General features: G+C 39.2%; 2 protein-coding genes across 3 annotated transcripts in view; one reads left to right on the top strand and one right to left on the bottom strand.

The window, feature by feature from the left end:
- The window catches only part of LOC120421176 (protein kinase C and casein kinase II substrate protein 3), a 77,114-nt gene that overhangs the window by 18,744 nt on the left and 37,136 nt on the right, over positions 1–21,234 (top strand). The window lies entirely within an intron of this gene.
- LOC120421177 (nuclear mitotic apparatus protein 1-like) lies at positions 294–2,325 on the bottom strand. The gene is made up of 5 exons (XM_039584373.1): positions 2,154–2,325; positions 1,450–2,097; positions 980–1,146; positions 781–917; positions 294–727 (listed from the first exon to the last, which is right to left on the bottom strand). The coding sequence occupies exons 1-5, from the start codon at positions 2,266–2,268 to the stop codon at positions 400–402; spliced, it is 1,395 nt and encodes a 464-aa protein (XP_039440307.1). The 5' UTR covers positions 2,269–2,325; the 3' UTR covers positions 294–399.

Here is a 21,234-nt window from a genome sequence, read left to right as displayed (position 1 = left end):
GGATCAACCCCGCTTGCAACATACGACCAGAAGATCGTGGCGCGTGTTACGACGGCTAGAATGGAGGCGCGAAACGCCGGCCTAACCGACAATAACTAGCTAGCGGGTGTTTTGATTGAAGGTTGGGTTTCCGTTTTGGAAGAGAAACTAGTGCGCGGCATTGCCACCTCGAAAGCACTCATTATGGAAGGGGGTAAAGTGACACGATTTCCTGTCTCAAATGGCGCGCGGAACATTTTTGATCGATGAAAGTTGGTACTGCTGACAAGTTGTGCACATACTGGACTCTGATAGATTGTTCTGGGTAAACATTTTATTGGACCGCGCTGAAATTGCTTCTGTTTGCTCGAATTGTTTATCTATCGTTCAAGACTAAACATTTACCGACGTCTCTATCAGTTACTTGGAAGTGATAGTCAGACTGTTGTCCCCTTCGTCACATTTACAGTTGGAACCTTCGTCGGCAGTTCCCTTCGATGACGCATCTTTCTCCAACGAACTGGTGCCACTTGCGGTTCCGGACTCCTTCGTGGAGTCCTCGCCGACGCAGTAGCTACAGTTTATGGACTGCCGTTCGAGCCAAGTTTCGTCCACTTCGGCATTGTCCTTCTTGCGAGATCCCAACTCCGCGGCTGCCGCCGCAGCTTCGTTGTACTGCTTCAACATCCGGACCTCCTCGTGAGCTTCGGTAAACTTCTGCTCTAGATTCACCAGCTCTTGTTGCATCCTGAAAGTGGTATTCATTAGATGAAATCTCTAGAAAAAGAATCAATATCTTACTTGTGCGTTGCATCCGAAGTCTTTGAACTCTGCTCCTCCAACGCCACCTTCAGCCGTAGATTCTCGCACTCCATCTCCAGGTATTGCTCGTTAAACTCCGCTCGCTGGCGTTCGCTCTGAGCCTCAACCTTCGATATCTGAATAAAGCAAGAATTAATCACTCAAAAGCACACTAATTTCCCCGCGAGGGACCGCTCACGTATGCGACGCTCTCCTCCTTCAGTACGCTGTACTCCCGGGTAATCTGCTCCAGCTGGCGACTCTTGTCCTGCAGCTCCCGGCTCAGCTTGGACACCGATTCCTGCTGCTGTTTGGCCGTTTCGTACTGCTCCTTCAGTTCGCTGTATTTGGCAACCCAGTTCATGACTGACAAATATGCAAAAAAGAGAAATTTAGAACATCCGCGCTCCCTATTCGCAGAGAGATATCAGTGTCCCCGAAATATTATCATAACAAGGCCGGCGCTTTTTTCGGCCTGCGGGGGGTTAATCTGACTATCAATTTCACGACGACCGCGTCCCATCAACCGAGACTAGTTTCGCGAAACTCTTTTTTTATTTCTCCCACTCGCTTGGAATAGCGACTCTGCTCTGTTATTGGCCTCGTTTTATTATGCAAATTGCTGAAATTCCACTGTCAACCCAGAGAGAGCCAACGGCAGCCACCTACCTTTCCGCTTTTCCTCGTCGATCTCGGTCATGGTGTCGAAGGCCCGCCTCCGCTCCTGCTGCAGCTCGCCGGAAATGTCCTCGCACGCCTCCAACCCGGACTCAATGTTCAACAACAGAGACTTGAGCGTCAGCTTCGTCTCCTGCAGCTCCTTGTTGGCGGCCTTCAGCGAACGTTCCCGCTCCCACAGCTCTTCCGGCAGTCGCTTCAACCGACTGATTTCGTCCATCAGCGTTTGGTTCTCCTGCTCGAGCGCGGCGTTGATTTTCTGCGTGACCTGCTCGTCGTTCTGCTTCATGTCGAGAATCTCCTGCTTCTGGCGCTCAACCACGGCACTCGCATCCATCAGCTTGCCCCGGTACAGCTGCGCCTTCATCTCCGTCATCTTGAGCTTCCGCAGCAGTTCTTCCTCCTCGAGCCGGGCCTGGCGCAGCTGGTCCAGGTAGATGGCGAGCGCCTGGTTGCAGCGGCAGTTACATTCGCCGTATGGGGAGGTCGAGCAGTACGAGCCGGTTCCGGCGGACTTGATGCTGCCGTAGCCGCCGGTTTGGTTGAGGTATTCCACCAGGGAGGGGTCGCGCGGGGTGTCCTCGCACTTGGTGGCCATCGCGAGCTGGCAGCGGTTCAGCAGGCGCTGGGTGTTGAGCTCTGTGGGAAAAGATTCTTGAAAAATTGCCGTTTGAAATTCATTTCTGAAGAATTACCATTTCGGACATCCAGCTCCAGGTTACTGATGGTGTTCTCCAGGTTGTCAAGCTTGCTGATGATACCATGGATCGGTTCATTTTCGGAACAGCTGGACGAACGGGAGTCGGACATTTTTGATTCACGGTAAATTTGGAAGCTTCTCAATTTTGACGACCTTCAAATTTTAACGAACTTCAAATTTTGATTGGACCGTTGGACTACTTTGATAGATTTGTGCAATGTTTTTAGAAATGTCTCGTTTAGTATCTTCAAAACTCCGGGATAAATCGATATCATTTTGATTCATTCCCTAAACTGCCCTTGTTTGCATAAATGTCCCATATGCATTTTCAGCAAGTTGAGAAAAAGAGCGTTGAAAAAAATCATGAATTTCAAATATACAATCATTTCTGGAGTTTTTTTTTTCTTTTTGAAAGGTCCTATAAACAAAATTAAATTTTTAGACGATTCTAAAAAATAAATTTGTTTTTTTTTGTAGTACTGTTTCTGATGTCTCAGTTCACAGTAAAAAATGTACAAATTTGTGAGATTAAATAAAACCTCTTACATGATGTAATTTGACTCTCAATTTAGACTTAAAAACTAGTGTTACACCAGAAAAGTTATAAATCTACACATTTTTAGAGGTAAAAATTACAAATTTTTTCTGAAATAAAAGATGTACCCACTCCCAGGTGTTGTATTACCACAGAGTAACCCAGCAGAGGGAACACTAGCATTAAATTGTTAGTTCCATTTCGTGGTACATCGCAGGTAAATCGCACGCTTGCTATCAACACACCATATGGAGCCTCTCTGGGATACTATGTGATATTACCATGTTTTTTTAACTGATTAAAGATTATCGAAACTTGTGTCTGTAACTTTAATATATCTTTAGGTTTAGGTCAGGCCTGCCCAACCTTTTCGGCTCAATTTTCACATTTTTGATCGTCAAAATTACAATTGTTAATCTTTTCATGGTTTCTTTGATGGAATCGGTTCTCAGATGACCAGTGAACATAACTTTACCAAAAGTTTGAAAAAATATTTATACAAGTCGTTTTTAACTACATTTTACGTCAAAAATCAATCCGGCCCGCGGGCCGGACCAATTTTTCACTTAAAACTTACATAAAAACGACCTGCAAAAATATTTTTCCAAGCTTTTATCAAAGTTATGTTCACTGGACATCTGAGAACCGATTCCATCAAAGAAACCATAAAAAAAATCAACAATTGTAATTTTGACGATCAAAAATGTGAAAATTGAGCCGAAAAGGTTGGGCAGGCCTGGTTTAGGTGTTTAAACCGGAATGGAATTAAAAAAAAAACAGAAATTCTGACGAATATTTGAATATTTTGGCAATAGGATAACTTATATTTTTATTTTTTTATGATTTTGTTAAGTTTTACAAAAATCCAACAAAGAAAATCAAAAATAAAATAAAGGGTAAGACTTGGAATTAGATGCATTGTTTTCGGCTCGTTTAAAGCCAAGGGACAAAAACTTTAACAAATGTTTGTTATTTTTTTTTCTATTTTGACTGAAACAAATTTTAAATAGATAACATTTCACAAAATCATCACGTTTAAAAACTATCGAGACTCTGAATAACCAAATCTGTAGTCCATAAGCAGATTTGTTTAAATTGTCAAATTTTAGCAATTATTCATACCAAACGGTGAAAAAAAAAATGTATAAAATAATGAATAACCCTTGAGTTGTTTTTTTTTTTTCTAAAATATTGTGATGAAATAAAAATAAATGTTTGAACGAAGAGTATTTAAAACAAATATAATTGAGCGCATTGTTTTAAAATTTGCCCAATTTAATTTTTTGGTTTATTTTGGAAGGTTGAACATTTGGTGATTGAATATTACCTCTTTTTCTATGTAATTTTACCTCAATTTATGAGGATAAAGTACATTTTCAGTTGGAATATTACTAAATAAGATATTTATGTTTGTTGAGAATAAATAGTCGTTAGAATATGTTTTTTTTTGTAATCATTTAAATTTCCAAAGGCCGGCTACGAAATTTAGAAAAAGTATCATTTGTAACAATTATAATTGTTTGGAAAAATTATTGGATTTTTTTTGTAAAATGCAAAAGTACAATAATAATTTTATAAATTGAATATTAAAATATAAATTTAATTTGTGGAATCTCTTAACTAACTTTTTCTCTTAACGCTATGAACAAGAAGAACAAACTCCCCCACATCGAAACGGTCATCAACGGGTGCCAGTGTCACGCAAACAATGAAGTTCGATTGATCATAAATCGGTCACATTCATGACCGGCACGAACTCGTCGCCGGCATAAACATAAAGCTTTTATTGCCTTCTACTACAACCCCACATAGCTTGACAGGGAGCATTAAAGCCGTGACAAATTGAGTGAGGTGTTTTCGCGGAATTTTTTTTTCTAGGTTTGAGCCATTAGAGGGGTGCGATAAAGAATCGTCACCTGAATTAGATTGTTTTGATCATTTTTGACTAGATTATTCATTCAGTGTTACACTATACTAAACATCAACCTTTTTCCTTTCCTGTTTCAGGTAAGCTTCCCTCAAGTTTCCAACACAGCTGAACGCCAAACGGAATGCACTTAAACGCAACAACTAGGTCCGTATTACTTCATAACCCCTTTCAAGACACGACGGAAACGCGCGTTGATCATCTGTCCGCGTCGTTGTGATGAAGATGTGATGGGCACAGGAAGCACCCGCTACTAAACTATACAAGCGTTGGCACAGAGAGATGCCGCCTAATTCATCATCACGTTTTCGTTTTTTTCGGGGTCTCAGTTTTCAACTTTTACCTTGCGTGAGCCGTTGGCTCTAAACGCGAGTATGTTTTAATAAATTTTGTTGTTTTTTTGTTTTCGGCTCGAAATAGTGTCCGTCATGGAGTGTTGTTTCGGCTGCTTGACGAGAACCCGCTAATTCAAGGTGGCCGGCGCAGAAACACCAAACTGTAACGGTGCTGGTTCCTTCCAACAGCTTGCGGTGTAACGTTTCAAAACGTGGTTTACCGAGCGACCCATATAAAGAGTTGTTACCTTTTGGCATATCACACCGGGCAAGGTGCTGCTATCTTATCAGTTGGGCAGGCAGGCAGGCAGGCGTTAGCCGGGAAAAATATCGCATTATAAATATCTATGATGGATGGGACTCTGTGTGTGTGTCTGCGATGGATGGACACGTTGGCCCGAGTCCCGGCTCCGCTGGATGTGTTCAGGTGAATTTAAGTGTATATTTGTGCAAATGGGAATATTTACATCCACGATAAGTTGCCTGGGCAGAAGCTTATATTTTTATTTATCTGCTTGTGAGATAAGTGTGAAACCTGCAGTGTTTGAACTTGAGTAATGTTTGTAATCTGTTACTTTTGCTCAGTGGAATTAGTTCCAAAATAAAATCATTAGTTAAAGACTAACGGAATCGTTGAATTTACAAATTGTACTGCTTCTTAAATATCCATTATGGTGTATATTTCTAGGAAATTTTACGATAACCTTGTATTGTTTAAAGAAGTCCTTGTAGATAAAAGAAGACACTATATGTTGGTTCAAGTTGGCTGAGAGCATTTTACTCACAAGTTCATTTCAAAAGAAAATCCAATACAAAATGCAAATATTTTACGAAGTTTTGCTTCAACCTTTATGAAATTTGAGTTTGAAATTCAGGTCTTTTTAATATTAGGAAATTTAGGAGTTTAAAGCCACTTGAAGTGACTTCATATCCATGAAATATTTATGCTTTGACAAACACAAATATAAACAACTCCCCACTTCCATGCAAATAAAAAATCTCCCACGCCGTCCATTGACCACCACCACCCAGAAAGGCTGCCACAGTCTGACGTGATCGAACCTCCATGACGAGAGATGATATAACCACCCCCAGAGAGCTCAAGCGAGCACGCGGATAGCATAATGATTCCTGCGGAATAATTAACGCATTATCAAATCTTGTTAATCGATTTTGCTTCGCGTCCGTACATTTACCCACAAACCAACACACACACACAGACCATCAATATCGAATCGATTCATTGAGACCATTTCACTTTCGATTTCAAGCCCCATTTCTTCCTTCTTTTTTTCCGCGTGGCACATGAGGTGCCGAAAAATACTTGCACCACAGAGTTTACTTGCGTAGGGTAAGGGGTTCTTTTTTGGGCTTAATTTTTTTTTTCAAAATATTCTAACAATACAAATACAATTTTAAAATACATTTATCATTATCCCCAATCTTATACCTACTTTATAATTTTGGACGAATTAACGTACCTTAACCCTACTGGATTTGTGTTTATCTGATCGATGCAGTGCTATACATTTTCTGTTGCCTTAAGCATACAGTTTCGCCAGGAATTAAGCCAAAATAATAGTGGTCATTTTTCCTCTCGATTAACCATTTAACTTTTACTTCTTACCGATCGTTTTTCACCCATTTGCCCCCTTCTGGCATCAGCGATTTTTTATCTCTCCTAAAATTCACTGTTTGCTATTGTTTCCCTAACTCTTAAAATACCTCAAGTAAAAAGGGAGAAATTGAAAGCCGATTTCTCACATCTGCCTTCATTGGGCCAGCTGATACATCACCTCTAGCGCGTTTCTTGCAATTTCTTAATCAATTTTTGCAGTAGCAGCAAAAGGCGAGTCGCGAAAATTTGACCACTTTGGTTGTTTTCTGGCTGGATGAATTTATGACCGGCGAGCGCGGAATTGCTTTCGGTTAAAAGCGTCGACCGTTGGTGGAGGAACGTTGCCGCTTGCTTTTTTTTTTGCTTTATTGAGCGGTAAATTTGACTTTTGATAAGGCGGCGAGATTGCTGATATTTTGAGTGAATGACCTTCATCAATGTTTACTTTTTTTCCCAGTTTGACAGCTCGCCCAGAGCAGACGTGTGTCCTTTGATTGGAGCTTAGCGCGTTTTTGACGGTGTTTTTTTTTAACTTTCGCCGACGGCCATGGCGGCGGCCGCTCCGGCGGAGAGTGTGTGGACGGAGCACAGGACTGAGGATGGAAGGCCGTTCTACTGGAACGCGGCCTTGAAGAAAAGTGTGTGGGAGAAGCCGGACGGGTTCCAGCCCAAAACGCAGGCGGCGACGGGCATGGAGGTGGAAGACTCCGAAGGAGGAGGAGAGGACGGGGGCGAATTTCGTCCCGTTATCAAGGTTCGGCGCAGGAAGGCTATGGAGGAGATCACCGTCGCCGATGGCCAGGAGGTGAAAAAACTGCTCAGCAACAACAAGTTCAGCCCGCTAGCGGAGGAGAACAACAACAACAACAATGCGAACCCAGCCGCAGAAAAATCCACCCCCGTGGTACCAGAATCCGGCAAGTCGGCCGGGGAAAAGAAGCAGCCGCCGCTGGTGGTGAAAAATACAAGCTTCGCCCGCCTTGCGAAGGTGATGTCGACATGTGATGTCCAGCCGGAACACAAACTGACGCGGTACGGCACCAAAATTACGTGCTTCAAGAGGGACGACTTCGACACGGTGCAAGCCCACCTGAAGAAGAACAAGGTGGAGTTCTACACCTACGGAAGGCGCGGTGATAGACCGCACCGGGTAGTGATGAGAGGTCTTCCGAACCTGGAACCGGATTACATCAAGGAGCTGCTCAAGTCGGAACATCAGCTGGACGCCTTGGAAGTTCACGCCATCAAGCGGAAGCAGCAGCTCCCCGCCATCGATGAGACACCTTTCGTTGTACTCTTCTCCAAGGGGCACACCAGTCTCAAGGAGTTGAGTAGCAAGGTAAAGAAAGTGGGATCAGTCGTCGTCCGGTGGGTGGCCTTCCGGAACAAAGAACCGCACGTGACCCAGTGCAAGAACTGCTTGCAGTTTGGTCACGGAACCAGTAACTGCCATCTCAAGCCCAGGTGCAGCAGCTGTGGGGGTGCCCACAGCACAGAAAAGTGTAAGGAAGAAGAAACGCGAGCCAAGAAGTGTGTCAACTGCTCTGGATCTCACGAGGGTCTGGACCGCAGCTGCCCCAAACGTGCGCAGTTCATCCAGTCGAGGCAGCAGGCGTCCAAGCCGAAGCCGCCAGCATGGAAGAAGGACAAACAGACTCCGGCTGTAGCCGCGTTCACCGCGGCGGATTTTCCTCCGCTACCTGGAGCGGTGCCGTCCGTCGGGACGGAAGAAAAGCATCCTCGTCCCGCAGGAAAAAGTCGAGAAAACACTGGCGCCGGCGCCGGTGCAACCCCGAAGGAGCAACCAGGCGAACGGAAGCTGTACAGCGAGTCCGAGCTGTGGACCATTTATCGAGAATATAGAGTTCGCTTGAGGCAGTGCAAGACACCCGAGGAACAGATTGATGTGATCGCACACTTGTTGACACATGGGGCGGGAAAATGATCATCTTCTTTTTATTATTTTTTGTATTATTGTTCCTCGGTCCTAACCTGGTCGCAGCACCTAAAAGGACCTAATAAAAATAAGTTATGAGAAAAAAAAAAAAAAAAAAAAAAATGTTTACTTTTTGCGATGCTGAGTATAGCATTTTTGGAAGTGTTTTTCTTGTTATTGTTTAATCTTTTAAAAAAAAAATCAAATTCAAAATCAAATTATTCGCTCTACAGCATTGCCTTGGCGTTCTCGATAACGAGATTCCTACTCGAAACTAGGTGTTCGAAGGCTTGATTGTTGAGGCAATTGCAAACCTCTTTTCACACCATAGCTTCCATCCACCCCGGGATTCGAACTGACGACCTTTGGATTGTTAGTCCAACTGCCTACCAGCGACTCAACCGAGGCAGGACCCAGGGAGACGACTCCTACACCTGGACTGAGCTAACGACCTAACCTTTAGGTTAGTCCGGGGCCAACATTTACTTCCCTTCCGACGGAAGGCGTGATCAGACAAATCTCGTCTCGAAAAATGCCACCGGGACCGTCTGGGATCGAACCCAGGCCGACTGGGTGAGAGGCAATCACGCTTACCCCTACACCACGGTCCCGGCAAATCTTTTAAGAGTTTGTTAAAAAAAAGGAAATTTTGGTCAGGAAAATCATAGTCTTTTAAAAACAATGTTGACATTTTTTTAAACTTTTTTTGAATTAAATCTTCATCCAGGTAAATTGTTAAATTAGTTGATGCTTTGAAGCATATACAAAAGTTGAAAAACCGGACATTTGGTTAAATCGGGCCCTTGCAAAACTTAAATCAACAGAAACTAAATAAAAAAAACTACTGTGAAAAACCTTCGTGAAATATTTTCTAGAAATCGATTGCCCTAGAGCAATTCTCTACGAAATCGTTCTTTTTTATTTTATTTTTTGTAATTTTTAATCCGGCTGAAACTTTTATGTATGCCCAAAGAAGCCATTTTGCATCATTGGTTTGTCCATATAATTTTCCTTACAAATTTGGCAGCTGTCCGGGGGTGGAGGTTAAATAAGAATAAAGCAGATGATATTTTAGGTTGAAGGTGCAGAAGTGTAAAGCATTTTTAATTCGATCTGCTTTGAAGATTGGCCTGCTTTAATTCAAATTAGTGTTGAATTGGTGTGAAGAAAAATGGCAAGAAAATAAGCAGAAAGCATCGTTCGTGGCAGCTCTATCGTGCCGGTTGCAGGATCATTTTGTTGGTATTAGTGTGGTTGCTTTTTCAACCTGCTGCGATCAGCGCAAGAAATGAAGGTGTCAGAAAAAAAGTGAGAAAGAGGAAGAAAAACGTTGCGCGACACAGTGCACCGTGGTGTGCGAGTGGGTGTCGTTTGCTGGGTGGGTGTCATCCACGGAAAGTGGCAGCTGATTACACATTTGAAGATGATTCACACCAAATTCTGGTGATTTTGCTCCGATTAAGTACCTACCTTTAAAAAACACAGAGTAGGAGGGAATCTAGTTCTAGAAATATGTGTTAGTGCGAAAGAAGTGGTTATTGTGTTTGCATGGGACTTGCGAGAAGCTGGACGTGAGATGACAACGAAAGAGAGAGAGAGACGAAGAAAAATCGACGAAACTGAGTGTGTATGTGTGTTGCAGAACCTGAAGAAGCTTTGTCGTGAAAGAGTGAATGCTGCAGTGTTACCACATGCTCGTCTGTATCAGAGGGTCCAAAAATCTGTCTTATCTGCACCAAGCATGGCGAATATCTGTACCATTATCTGTACGGTATATTTTTTGTAAAAAACTTTTTTTTAACATGCATTTTGAACAATCTTATGACAACACTAAACGCTGATATGCAGCTCGGAAGGAACGCAAAACTCCATATAAAAACACCCAAGAAACGGCCAAGGAAAGACGTTTCTTCGCGTGACGTTACTTCGCGCGAAGTTTGTTTGCAAAAGTTCTAGTGAAAAAAACTTAAATATTCAGAATTTGTTTATTTTATTGCAACTGAAAGTCATAAATGTATCAATAATTTTGTAATCGATATTATAATATTGAAAATTCCGAATTGCCTTTTGATGCCGAATCTCACAAAGCAGAATCTTGAAATTAAAAGGAAGGATTTTGTATTTTGCTTGAAAAGAAGTAAACCAAAGAGAAAATCCATAAACACACAGATTCAAAAATACAAATATTAAAACTAAAAAAATCTTAGATTAAAAAAATAAAAAGAAATATATATACAAAACAAAATTTAAAAATAACAAATTCAAAGCTTTAAAATTCTAATAATTAAAAATTAATAAAAATGAAATAATATAATTCAATAATTCATATATTCAAAATCCTTCAAATTCAAAATTATAATCCAAAAAATTTAAAATTCTAAATTAAAATCTAGAATTTCAAATCATACCCAGATATAAAATTTAAAAAATATCAAAGAATTTAAGAATTCAAGAATTAAAGCATTTATGAATTTAAGAATTTAAGAATTTAAGAGAATTTAAGAATTTAAGAATTTAAGAATTTAAGAATTTAAGAATTTAAGAATTTAAGAATTTAAGAATTTAAGAATTTAAGAATTTAAGAATTTAAGAATTTAAGAATTTAAGAATTTAAGAATTTAAGAATTTAAGAATTTAAGAATTTAAGAATTTAAGAATTTAAGAATTTAAGAATTTAAGAATTTAAGAATTTAAGAATTTAAGAATTTAAGAATTTAAGAATTTAAGAATTTAAGAATTTAAGAATTTAAGAATTTAAGAATTTAAGAATTTAAGAATTTAAGAATTTAAGAATTTAAGAATTTAAGAATTTAAGAATTTAAGAATGTAAGAATTTAAGAATTTAAGAATTTAAGAATTTAAGAATTTAAGAATTTAAGAATTTAAGAATTTAAGAATTTAAGAATTTAAGAATTTAAGAATTTAAGAATTTAAGAATTTAAGAATTTAAGAATTTTAGAATTTCAGAATTTCAGAATTTCAGAATTTCAGAATTTCAGAATTTCAGAATTTCAGAATTTCAGAATTTCAGAATTTCAGAATTTCATAATTTCAGAATTTAAGAATTTCAGAATTTCAGAATTCAGGAATTTAAGAATTAAATAATCTAAGTTAGACTGTAATCCATATTCATACAGACTGCAGTCCCGATTGACCCAGTTGATGGTGCAAAACATGATTTATCGAAAACTTTCAATAAAATTTACTTTGACCAGATTCCATTTATTAAATAGTTTAATGTGACATAATGGCGTTACCTTTCAAGAAACAAATAATAATGTTTTGAAAAACGAGGATTAATTTTTTTAATATTCAGGCAACTACAAGGCAGTTGTAAATATGTTTCAAATTTAGTGCATGTAAAGTATGGAATGCTAAAAAGATAAATTTTATTATTAAACTTTTTTTTGCAAAAAATGCTTTCAATGCAATAGCAAGATTATGAATATAAAAAAATCATGTTGTTTTCATGTCATTTAAAAATATACTCAAATTAATTTAAAAAAATACAATAAACTTTATGACTCATTATTTTCTGTATGATTCAGTTCAACTTTTATTAAATTTTTAAAGTATTTTAGATTTTATTTTACCTGTGTTCTCCTTCATTTTAAAATCATTTTTGAGAAGAATGGGAAATGCTGGAAATTATGTTATAACTTTATTAGAACGAAATGCTATACATTATTTTTGTTAGGTCCTTGTCGGTACTGAAACCTGGTTAGCAATGAGTCTGCTTTTGTAAATGCAGTTTTCTTAAACCTAAGAAAAACCTAAAACTACAGAGGATCTTGTGTGTAAAGTTTAGTGGGAGGGAGCCAATTACCCGCGGCGTACTGGGGGTTAGTATTAAGAGAAAATATTCTAGCATAAATGGATCTAAGATCGTTAAAAAATATAAGCTTGATCCATTTCTAAATGTTTCAAAAGTTAAACTAGATTTAATCAATGAAAAGTTTTTAAATGTTGAGATAATTGCAATAACTTAACTATTCAAAAATATCATTTTGAGAAAGAATCTGTTTTATCTGAAAATCTGTACAAATCAGTACGGTGACCCAAATATCTGTCATCTGTACGTACAGATTCTATACTCAAATCTTTGCTGAAAATCTGTACCATGACAGATAAATCTGTACATGTGGCAACGCTGGAATGCTGAGAGGTTTCTCTCTCTCCCTCTCTCTCTTGCGTATTTTTGGTCGGTCTCGTCGGTGCCTCAGAAATCGGGTGAGATCTTTCTTGTATTTTTTGTCTTTTTTGCTTTTATTTTTCGTTAGACAATTCTGAGATGCTTGTGTGCGAGTGACGGTCTCTATCTGACGTTTGGCAAGGAAAGATATGTTAGCAGGTTTTTACACTAAGAAAAATTGTCGGTCGAATTACAGTAGATTCAGTTCACCTGTACAGTTAGCGGCGCGAGCGCAACCGGGTTCACTCGTTTTTTTTCGTCGTTATGCTATCATATTGAGTGTATGTCGTATTAGATCGGCGGTTTGGTTATCTTGCCTAAGATTTAGATGCTCCATAATTGAAAATTTCATGCGTAATCTTTGTTTCTATGTATGTCGTTTTTGTTTCCGTTTTTGATTGTTTTCGATGGTCGCCGTGTATTCGATCAGTTCAGGTTTTGTTTCGATCAGTCATCGGTAGTAAAATGCGATGAAGGTTTGTTTACGCTAGTTTATCTATCACAACACGATCATCTGCTTAGAACGCGCGTGTTTTAAATTGAAAAATATATCATTTCAGCTCGGTAACTCGTCCTACGTTTCGCCAATCAATACCCCACTAAACATCAACCATTTAAATCCCCTAAAATCATCTCAAGTAAAAATGTTACACCGAGCTTAATATATCATCATCTAATTACAAATGATTTCAGTTCTATCTTTCCACAGCCGGCTGTCTAAGGTTGAACCATTCAAATGAAATTCAACAATCAATAATCGGGAAATGTCTCATCCGCAGCATCCGATTGCTTGCCTTGAGAATAATACATCATCTCTCCAAACAAAACATTCAATTTTGGGTCGCATCATCATCTTCTATGATGAATCCTGACCATATACCCTACCCTACTAACACAATTTTCAGGTTTCTGGCGCTCGTGGGGTGTAAGCACAGAGTAAATCAGCTGCCCTAGTAGCAACCTGCGCTAACTAACATTCCCGTCCCTTAAAATCGAGGTCTACAAACTGACATGGCGGGCGCCGTTGGTGGCCAATGACTGTTACCTATTCGCAACTGATCTAGCTTTAGCAATCATGGTGTTTTATCTTTTCGGCGCATTCATACATGCTGTTGATAAGAGAAACACCACTAGATCGTCGAAGCCTATAATCAGTAGTGCTGAAAGGATATTACGGTTCTGTTCAGCAACGGAGGGGCAACCATGGGTGATCTCTCATGCTCATGCTCATGCTCATGCTCATAATTTTCCTTACAAATTTGGCAGCTGTCCATACAAAAATGATGTATGAAAATTCAAAAATCTGTATCTTTGAAGGAATTTTTTGATCGATTTGGTGTCTTCGGCAAACTTGTAGGTTTGGATAAGGACTACAATGAAAATAATGATAAACTGTAAAAAAATCGGTGATTTTTAATTTAACTTTTTTTGTAACTAAAACTTGATTTGCAAAAAAAAACTCTATTTTTATATTTTTTTTTTATATTTTTTAGGGGACAAATGCCAACTTTTCAGAATGCCAACTTTTCAGAAATTTCCAGGTTTTGCAAAAAAATCTTTGACCGAGTTATGTTTTTTTTAAAATCAATACTGATTTTTTTTTCAAAAAATCTAAATCCCAAAATTTTTCAACTTTATTTTCCGATTTAAAATCAAATTTACAATCAAAAATACTTCAGTGAAATTTTGATAAAATGCACCGTTTTCATGTTAAAGCCATTATCAGGTAACTTTTTTTGAAAATAGTCGTAGTTCTTCATTTTTTTAAATTAGTGCACATGTTTGCCAACCCTTGAAAAAATATTTTCATCGGACTGGCAACACCAGTAGCCAATAGCAACAAGTTTTTGCGCTGCGCGATTTTTCACCGATTTTTCTGATTTACGGTCGTTAATTAACCGCGAGTGTGCTCCCACGCGATGGGTAAAAAGGGCCGCGGCCGTGGCAACTCGAGTTCGGCTCGAGGACGCGGCCAAAACAGCTCTTTGTACCGCATCCACAAGAGCTCCTCGCCGGCGGCAAAAACACCAGCAATTTTGCTGACTTCAGCGGACGGTAAGGTGACTGTTTCCAGAAGCCCCGTCCGGACACGTGGACTTACCAGCAAGCAGCAGTCCGAGTCAGCTTCCGGCAAGCCGCAACAATCGTCCGGAGCCGGTGGACCAGGTCCATCCTCCAGCAAAACGGGAATCACAATTCCAACAACAAATTCGTTCGAGATGTTGACCGACAGTGAAGACGACGACAAAAGTACGACGCAGCAGGAGAACAATAGCCCAGCTGCAGACGAGGCGAAGAAAGCACAAATGCTCAAGTGTGCTCTGCCTAGGGTTCGAGATAGGCCACCGATGATTCACGTCATCGACACACTAGCGGCCACCGTTGATGATTTATTGATACCGTCAAACGTTCAATACTTCATCAAGGTGACCAAGGTGGCGGTGCAAGTTCTTGCGTTGGGCCAAGCGGACTACACCAAGGTTTTGGAGATTTTCAAGGCCAAGAATGTGAAATTCTTCACGCACGACTGCCGAGGTCAAAAACCGGTAAAGGTAGTTCTACAGGGTCTTGGGGAGATGAGCATCCCTGAGGTCACGAAGGAACTCGAGGACTTTGACATTGCTCCACGCGAAGTTAAGGTGCTCTCGAAAAAGAGTACGGCAACCGGTACACATGTACTGTACCTGCTGTACTTTGACAAAGGGACTGTCAAATTACAAGACCTCCGACAGGTTAAAACCCTTTCTGGATACATCGTGAATTGGAGGTTTTTCACGAAGAAGCCGAATGATGCTGCGCAATGCCACCGGTGCCAGAAGTTTGGACACGGGTCTCGGAACTGCAATCTGCCCCCGCGATGCGTAAAGTGTGGCAAGGAGCACAACACCGAAGGCTGCTCTCTACCCCGGAAGGCGGCTCTCCAGGATGGCGGAAACGCCGAAAAACACAAGTCCAGCGTGAAGTGCGCTAACTGCGGCGGCAATCACACCGCCAACTTCCGTGGATGTACTTCCCGGAAGCTGTACATCGAGCAGCAGGAAAAGAAGAGGAAGCCACCTGCCAGTTCACCGACAAAACCCGCGGCTGATCGCAGTTCGACGCATCCTCCCGGATGGTCGCGAACATATGCGAGCGTTGCAGCAGCCGGCCTAGAACCTGCCCCTGTGCAGGACAACGCTGCCGACGGTGACCTGTTCTCGCTGACGGAGTTCCTCATCCTTGCGAGGGACATGTACCAACGGCTGAGTAGCTGCCGCAACAAGCAGCAGCAATTCATGGCTCTCTCGGAGTTGATGATAAAATACGTGTGTGCTGTTTGAGTCTTCAGCAGCGCAGGGAATTACGCCGTCAGTGACCAGCTGACATCTTTATCTGTGATCTAGTAATAAGCTTTCCCTTCCCCTATCCCCTCCCCTAAGTAATTGTAGCAGTTTTTTTGTGAACTTTTCCTGCTCTTTTCTAAACCTCAATCCTTGCATAAATGTATCTCCTGATATATGTATCAAATCGTAGTTGAAAGGTGCTCCATAACACTACACCCTGTAAATAACAACATCAAAATGTATATGAAATAATGCTACAAATAAACATGAAAAAATGAAAAAATATTTTTGAAAAGCTGAGAAAATTCTCTATATTTTGCTTTTTTGAACTTTTTTGATACGACCCTTAGTTGCTGAGATATTGCCATGCAAAGGTTTAAAAACAGGGAAATTGATGTTTTCTATAAGTCTCACTCAAACAACCCACCATTTTCTAATGTCGATATCTCAGCAACTAATGGTCCGATTCACAATGTTAAAATATAAAACATTTGTGAAATTTTCCGATCTTTTCGAAAACAATATTTTCATTTTTTTTAAATCAAGACTAACATTTCAAAAGGGCCAAATATATGGAAACTAATGATGCAAAATGGCTTCTTTGGGCACCAAAAAAGTTTCAGTCGGATTAAAAAATACAAAAAAAATCAAATGACTGAAATCTGAGAGAATTGCACTCTACAAATAATGTATATTATAGCACAAAATTCAAACATGATTTTTCGAAATAATTTGATTTCTTTTTTAAGTATAAAATCAAATTTTAAATGAAGGAGTCCATTTTTGTAAAGGGTGGCATCGTTTTCAAGTTATATCCACCTAAAAGTGTTTCTTATATTTTTTTTTATTACCTTACAAGTGTAGACCAAACATGAACATTAGAAAAAAGGATCGAAAATTTGCTTTAAATTTGCCTTAAACTCATTGAAGATGGAACTTACGGTTGCTGATGGGAAAGTTAACAAAAAAAATGTGATTTTCTGACTGTCAATAGAATAGCGTCTAATATATTATTGGAATGGTTTTTAACGAAAGAAACATAAGTAAAATAAATATCCTATGCGTAATAAAATTTTCAAAATATATTTTTAAAACTTTTTTTGAAATTGAAAAGTGTGCTGTTTTTTGTTAAAGCTTGCTAGGTTGCATTTTGGTTTGCCTTGTATTCCTTTTTTGTTAATGGTTCCTTTTAGAATTTCCAAGATTTTAGGATTTCAAACAATCAAGCATTTTAAAATACAAATTGGTCTAGATTGTGATATTTCACACAACATTGTTCTAGCTACTTTGCATACTCCAAACAACCAAACATAACTGCACTTGAAATGCATTCCAAAGTGCAATGGCAAGACAGAAAAAAAAACAAGTTCAACATGCTTTCAACAATTGAACAGGGTAACCCCTAACACAATCGTTAGAGAACCTTTCAAACGTCGATTTCGAAACATATCTTCCACCAGAACCCCCGACGCGAGAGCGAGTTCGCGGGCCATTGCTCCACACTGGTCACAACAAAGTCACAGAGTGCAAGCCCAAATCCAGTGCACTACAAGCACTCTTTAATGGAGGGCTCAAGAAGTGTTTGCACTTGTGTACAACTCCGCGGCGCCGGTCTTTCGCGAGGTCGACCGGCTCTATTTATATCACATTCTCACATGTACTTAATTGACTATGTAATCGCGCGCTGACTGACTAAACTCAGCCTCGACAGAGAGAGAGGGAGAGGTGTTGATTGGTGTTGTAGTTACCAGGCAATCACAACCTGAGTGAGCACAAAAAAGTGGGTAAAACAGGGGCCAGGATTGCACTGTGTAGACCGGCCGGTACTCGAACAATTGTGTTCGATCGAATTAAGGGTACCAACTACGACTGCACAACTACTACTACTGGAGCAGGTGTAATGAATTAGAGTGCAAGAAGGAGACGCAGCAAAAACAGATGGAACTAATCCAAAAACGGGCTGGCGTGTAATTATAGGTGCTAGTAGCGTGACTAATGTCTGGAACGAATTGTGAGTGCATTTCTTATCAACACTTGGCCAGGACACGAAGGGGCAGGGAATCGCGTTAATAGACCAATCAGCGCACCGCGTAACGCACACAGTTGCCGCAAACGCCAAATGAAAACGCAAATAAAGACGCGATTTAATTAGTCGATTAGCCAAGCCGCCGAGTTGTTTACATGCGCGCCGGCGGTGGGTTGTTTGTTTTGGGCTCTCTTTCGAACCAAATGTGCGTAAAAAATGTTTTTTGTTGCTTTATTGGGTGCAAACTCGCAATTGATACTTTGTGTCTGTGTTCAGTACGAGTTCTTGATGTTTTACAATGTGTCTGCTGCAAGTACCAATGTAGTACACAATCGAACCTAGACATGCCAACTTTGCTAGGAATGTTTTCATCGATGTAGGTTCGTTTGTAAAACGAACTCGTGATAGCGTTGCATTACTGCATGTGTTTGGATTGCAGCAACACCGCGACAAAAATGACTCACATGTTGGGGATTCGAACTCGTGATAAGCCGGCTTAGTGATAAGTATCTAGGCGAGGCAGCCCAAATCCTTAATTTTATAACAATGCATAAATCTTCTCAGAACAAGCTTAAAGATGGCTTGCTATTTTTTTATTTTAAAACATTTCATATAAAAACCGTCTTCTTTAGATCGCTAATAACTCGTAAGGGTTAACTCGGATCGTTTTGTGGTCCTCGACAAAGTTGCTTGTCCTTTTGGCGGAATTTGGATTTTTTTGCGATTTTTTCCCATACAAACTACAACGATCAATAGCATCCCTCAAGCCTTAACCGATTTGGCTCAAAATTGGCCCAGTTAATTATTTTTACCTAAAGAATTGAGTCAGGGTCAAGGTCTTTTGAAATTTTACAAAATCTCAAATTGCTTTTAAAATTTGGTTTCAAAAGGACGGCGTCAAATTAAAAACAAAAAAAAAATACAAGAATGATTTAAAAATTCTGCTTTTTGGTGGTTTCTCACCAAGCTTCAGATCCCCTTTCCCATAAAATTTAACATTGTTGATCCTACCTGCTGGTTGTCATGCAAAAATTTGAAAAAAAAAAAAAATATATTAAGTTCATTTTTAATCAACAGTATCGTACATTTTATCAATTTATGACACATTCCGCCGTGACGTTGCAACGCTTTGACTTTTCTTTTTTCAGTATTTCGGCTGTAACTAACAAAATAAATTGAAAAGGTACATATGTTATTACAGATTTGGAAAGTACATTCAATTTCCTATAAGAAACAATGTTGAAACATTATTTTAAGCGAATATCCTATTTTTGAGAGGGGAATATGTAGCGTGACGTTGCAACGCGTGACTTTTTCTCAATCCTGACCCAATTCATGTTTCGCCATTAACTCTGCTCTGTTAAATGGCAAATTTGGAGTTCTTCTTCCATTTTTAGTGTAAAATTGGCCAACAAATCGAATGCAATCATTAGTTTTTCGAAAAAATCAAACCTCGATTTTTAAAGACCATTTACATTTCGTGACGTTGCAACGCACTGTTTTTGAAAACAGGGTTTTTCGTTGCGTTGCAACGTCACGAAATTTTAGTTTCAAAATAAATCATAGTTTTTGTTAGTTTGAGCAACTGTAGGTTATGATTTTATTATAAAACATTAAAAGACAGTACAAGGACATGTGAATTGATTGGCCCGCCCATGTTAAACCCCCTCCCCCCTCCCCCTATACCGCTTTCACAGTATACGAAGTTTTCCCAGCATTTTCAAAGTAAAAAAAAATATTTGTATTATTCCATTATCAAGAAGGACATACCCCCCCCCCCCCCACTCTCCCCTTGTCTCTCCATGTAATGAGGCGTCCATGCATTACGTAACGCCGTAATATCAAGGGGGAGGGGGGCGGGGTTCGAGGATTTATACAAAAAAAATGTATCGGAAATGTATTACCAGGGGGTGGAGGGGGTCTAAAAATATAAATGTTTTGTTACGTAATGCAAGAACGCTCCCTTAATATTTCAATCGTTTTGGGAAATTTACAAAACACGTGGAAGTTTTAGAAAGGAGGTATGGAGCTTCAAGTTTTCAGGAGGGAAGAAATTTATAACTAAAGTGCCCATATCGTTTGTTGATGGCCCCTAAGGGGTGATCTGCAAACAACGTAACTTATTTTGTTGACTTTTGCGCTTTTTAAATTAAATTTGAGGAAATAATAAAACTGTTTACCTGCGCAACATAACATTTTTAATTGCGAACAACTAAACGTTGCAAACAACTCATTTAGGTAAGGGTTCGTCCAACAACAAAGTGACACAAGTTTGTAAAAAAAACAATCCAATCACGTGATTATTATTGTTTGGTGAATTTCACCGTAATTTGGCCTACTAAGGGTGTGCGATAAAAAAATTCGTTGCGTTGTATTAGAATGAACCCTCACATAAATCAGTTTATCATAAAGGGGCCATCCAGTAACCACGTGATTATTTTTTTGAAAGTTTTAGAATTTTTCCCCATTGTGAACATTGGTCTATTTTGATTTACTCAACAAGTTTTATAAAATACCTACTTTTTTTTCGAGTTGCTACAAACCTAAGTGACGGAATTTGTGAATGACCCATGTACAATTTTTCTGTAAATAGGCTCGAAAACATTATATAAAACATATATAATATTTATTATCCTTTCATCTCCAACAATCAACTACGCATACACCTTTTTTGCCATGTGACCAATATGATTTAAAATTTCGTGACGTTGCAACGCAAACTTAAACCTGTTGTAACTTTGGATCTAGACAACCAATTTAGTCGCTCTAGGTTGCATTTGAAAGCTCTTTCCAAGTACAAAGAGCATCCGAAATATCAACATGATTGAATGTTTAGTTTTCTGTTGACATAAACAACTGTCGCTTTTTCGTGACGTTGCAACGCAATAAAATGGTAAACTTACACTAGTTTGAAAAAATACTTAACTTAAGATAAACTGTAAATCCATGACATTTCCGTTTAGTACATCTAAAAACCTACAAAATGCAATCAAAAGAATAATTTTTGGATTTTATTTCGCTGAAAACCAGGAGTTTTTAGAAAATGTTTTAAAACGCTGATTTTATCACGAATTGTTGCATAACTTAACCAACTTGTACATAATGATATTCAAAAGTTCAATTAATGAAAACCATGATTTTTGAAGCTTCAAGTAGTCTAGAATCGAGGAAAAATATCCAAATA

This window comes from Culex pipiens, chromosome 2 (assembly GCF_016801865.2).
Source record: "Culex pipiens pallens isolate TS chromosome 2, TS_CPP_V2, whole genome shotgun sequence".
NCBI classification, from domain to species: Eukaryota; Metazoa; Arthropoda; class Insecta; order Diptera; family Culicidae; genus Culex; species Culex pipiens.
This window is presented reverse-complemented; position numbering and strand designations above follow the sequence as displayed.

Excerpts from the sequence above, each read along its gene's own strand:
- LOC120421177 (XM_039584373.1), bottom strand. The coding sequence starts at position 2,268 with ATGTCCGACTCCCGTTCGTCCAGCTGTTCCGAAAATGAACCGATCCAT. Across the intron at positions 1,147-1,449 it reads CGACGAGGAAAAGCGGAAAG|TCATGAACTGGGTTGCCAAA; the intron begins GTAGGTGGCTGC and ends CATATTTGTCAG. Across the intron at positions 918-979 it reads AGGAGGAGAGCGTCGCATAC|ATATCGAAGGTTGAGGCTCA; the intron begins GTGAGCGGTCCC and ends TGCTTTATTCAG.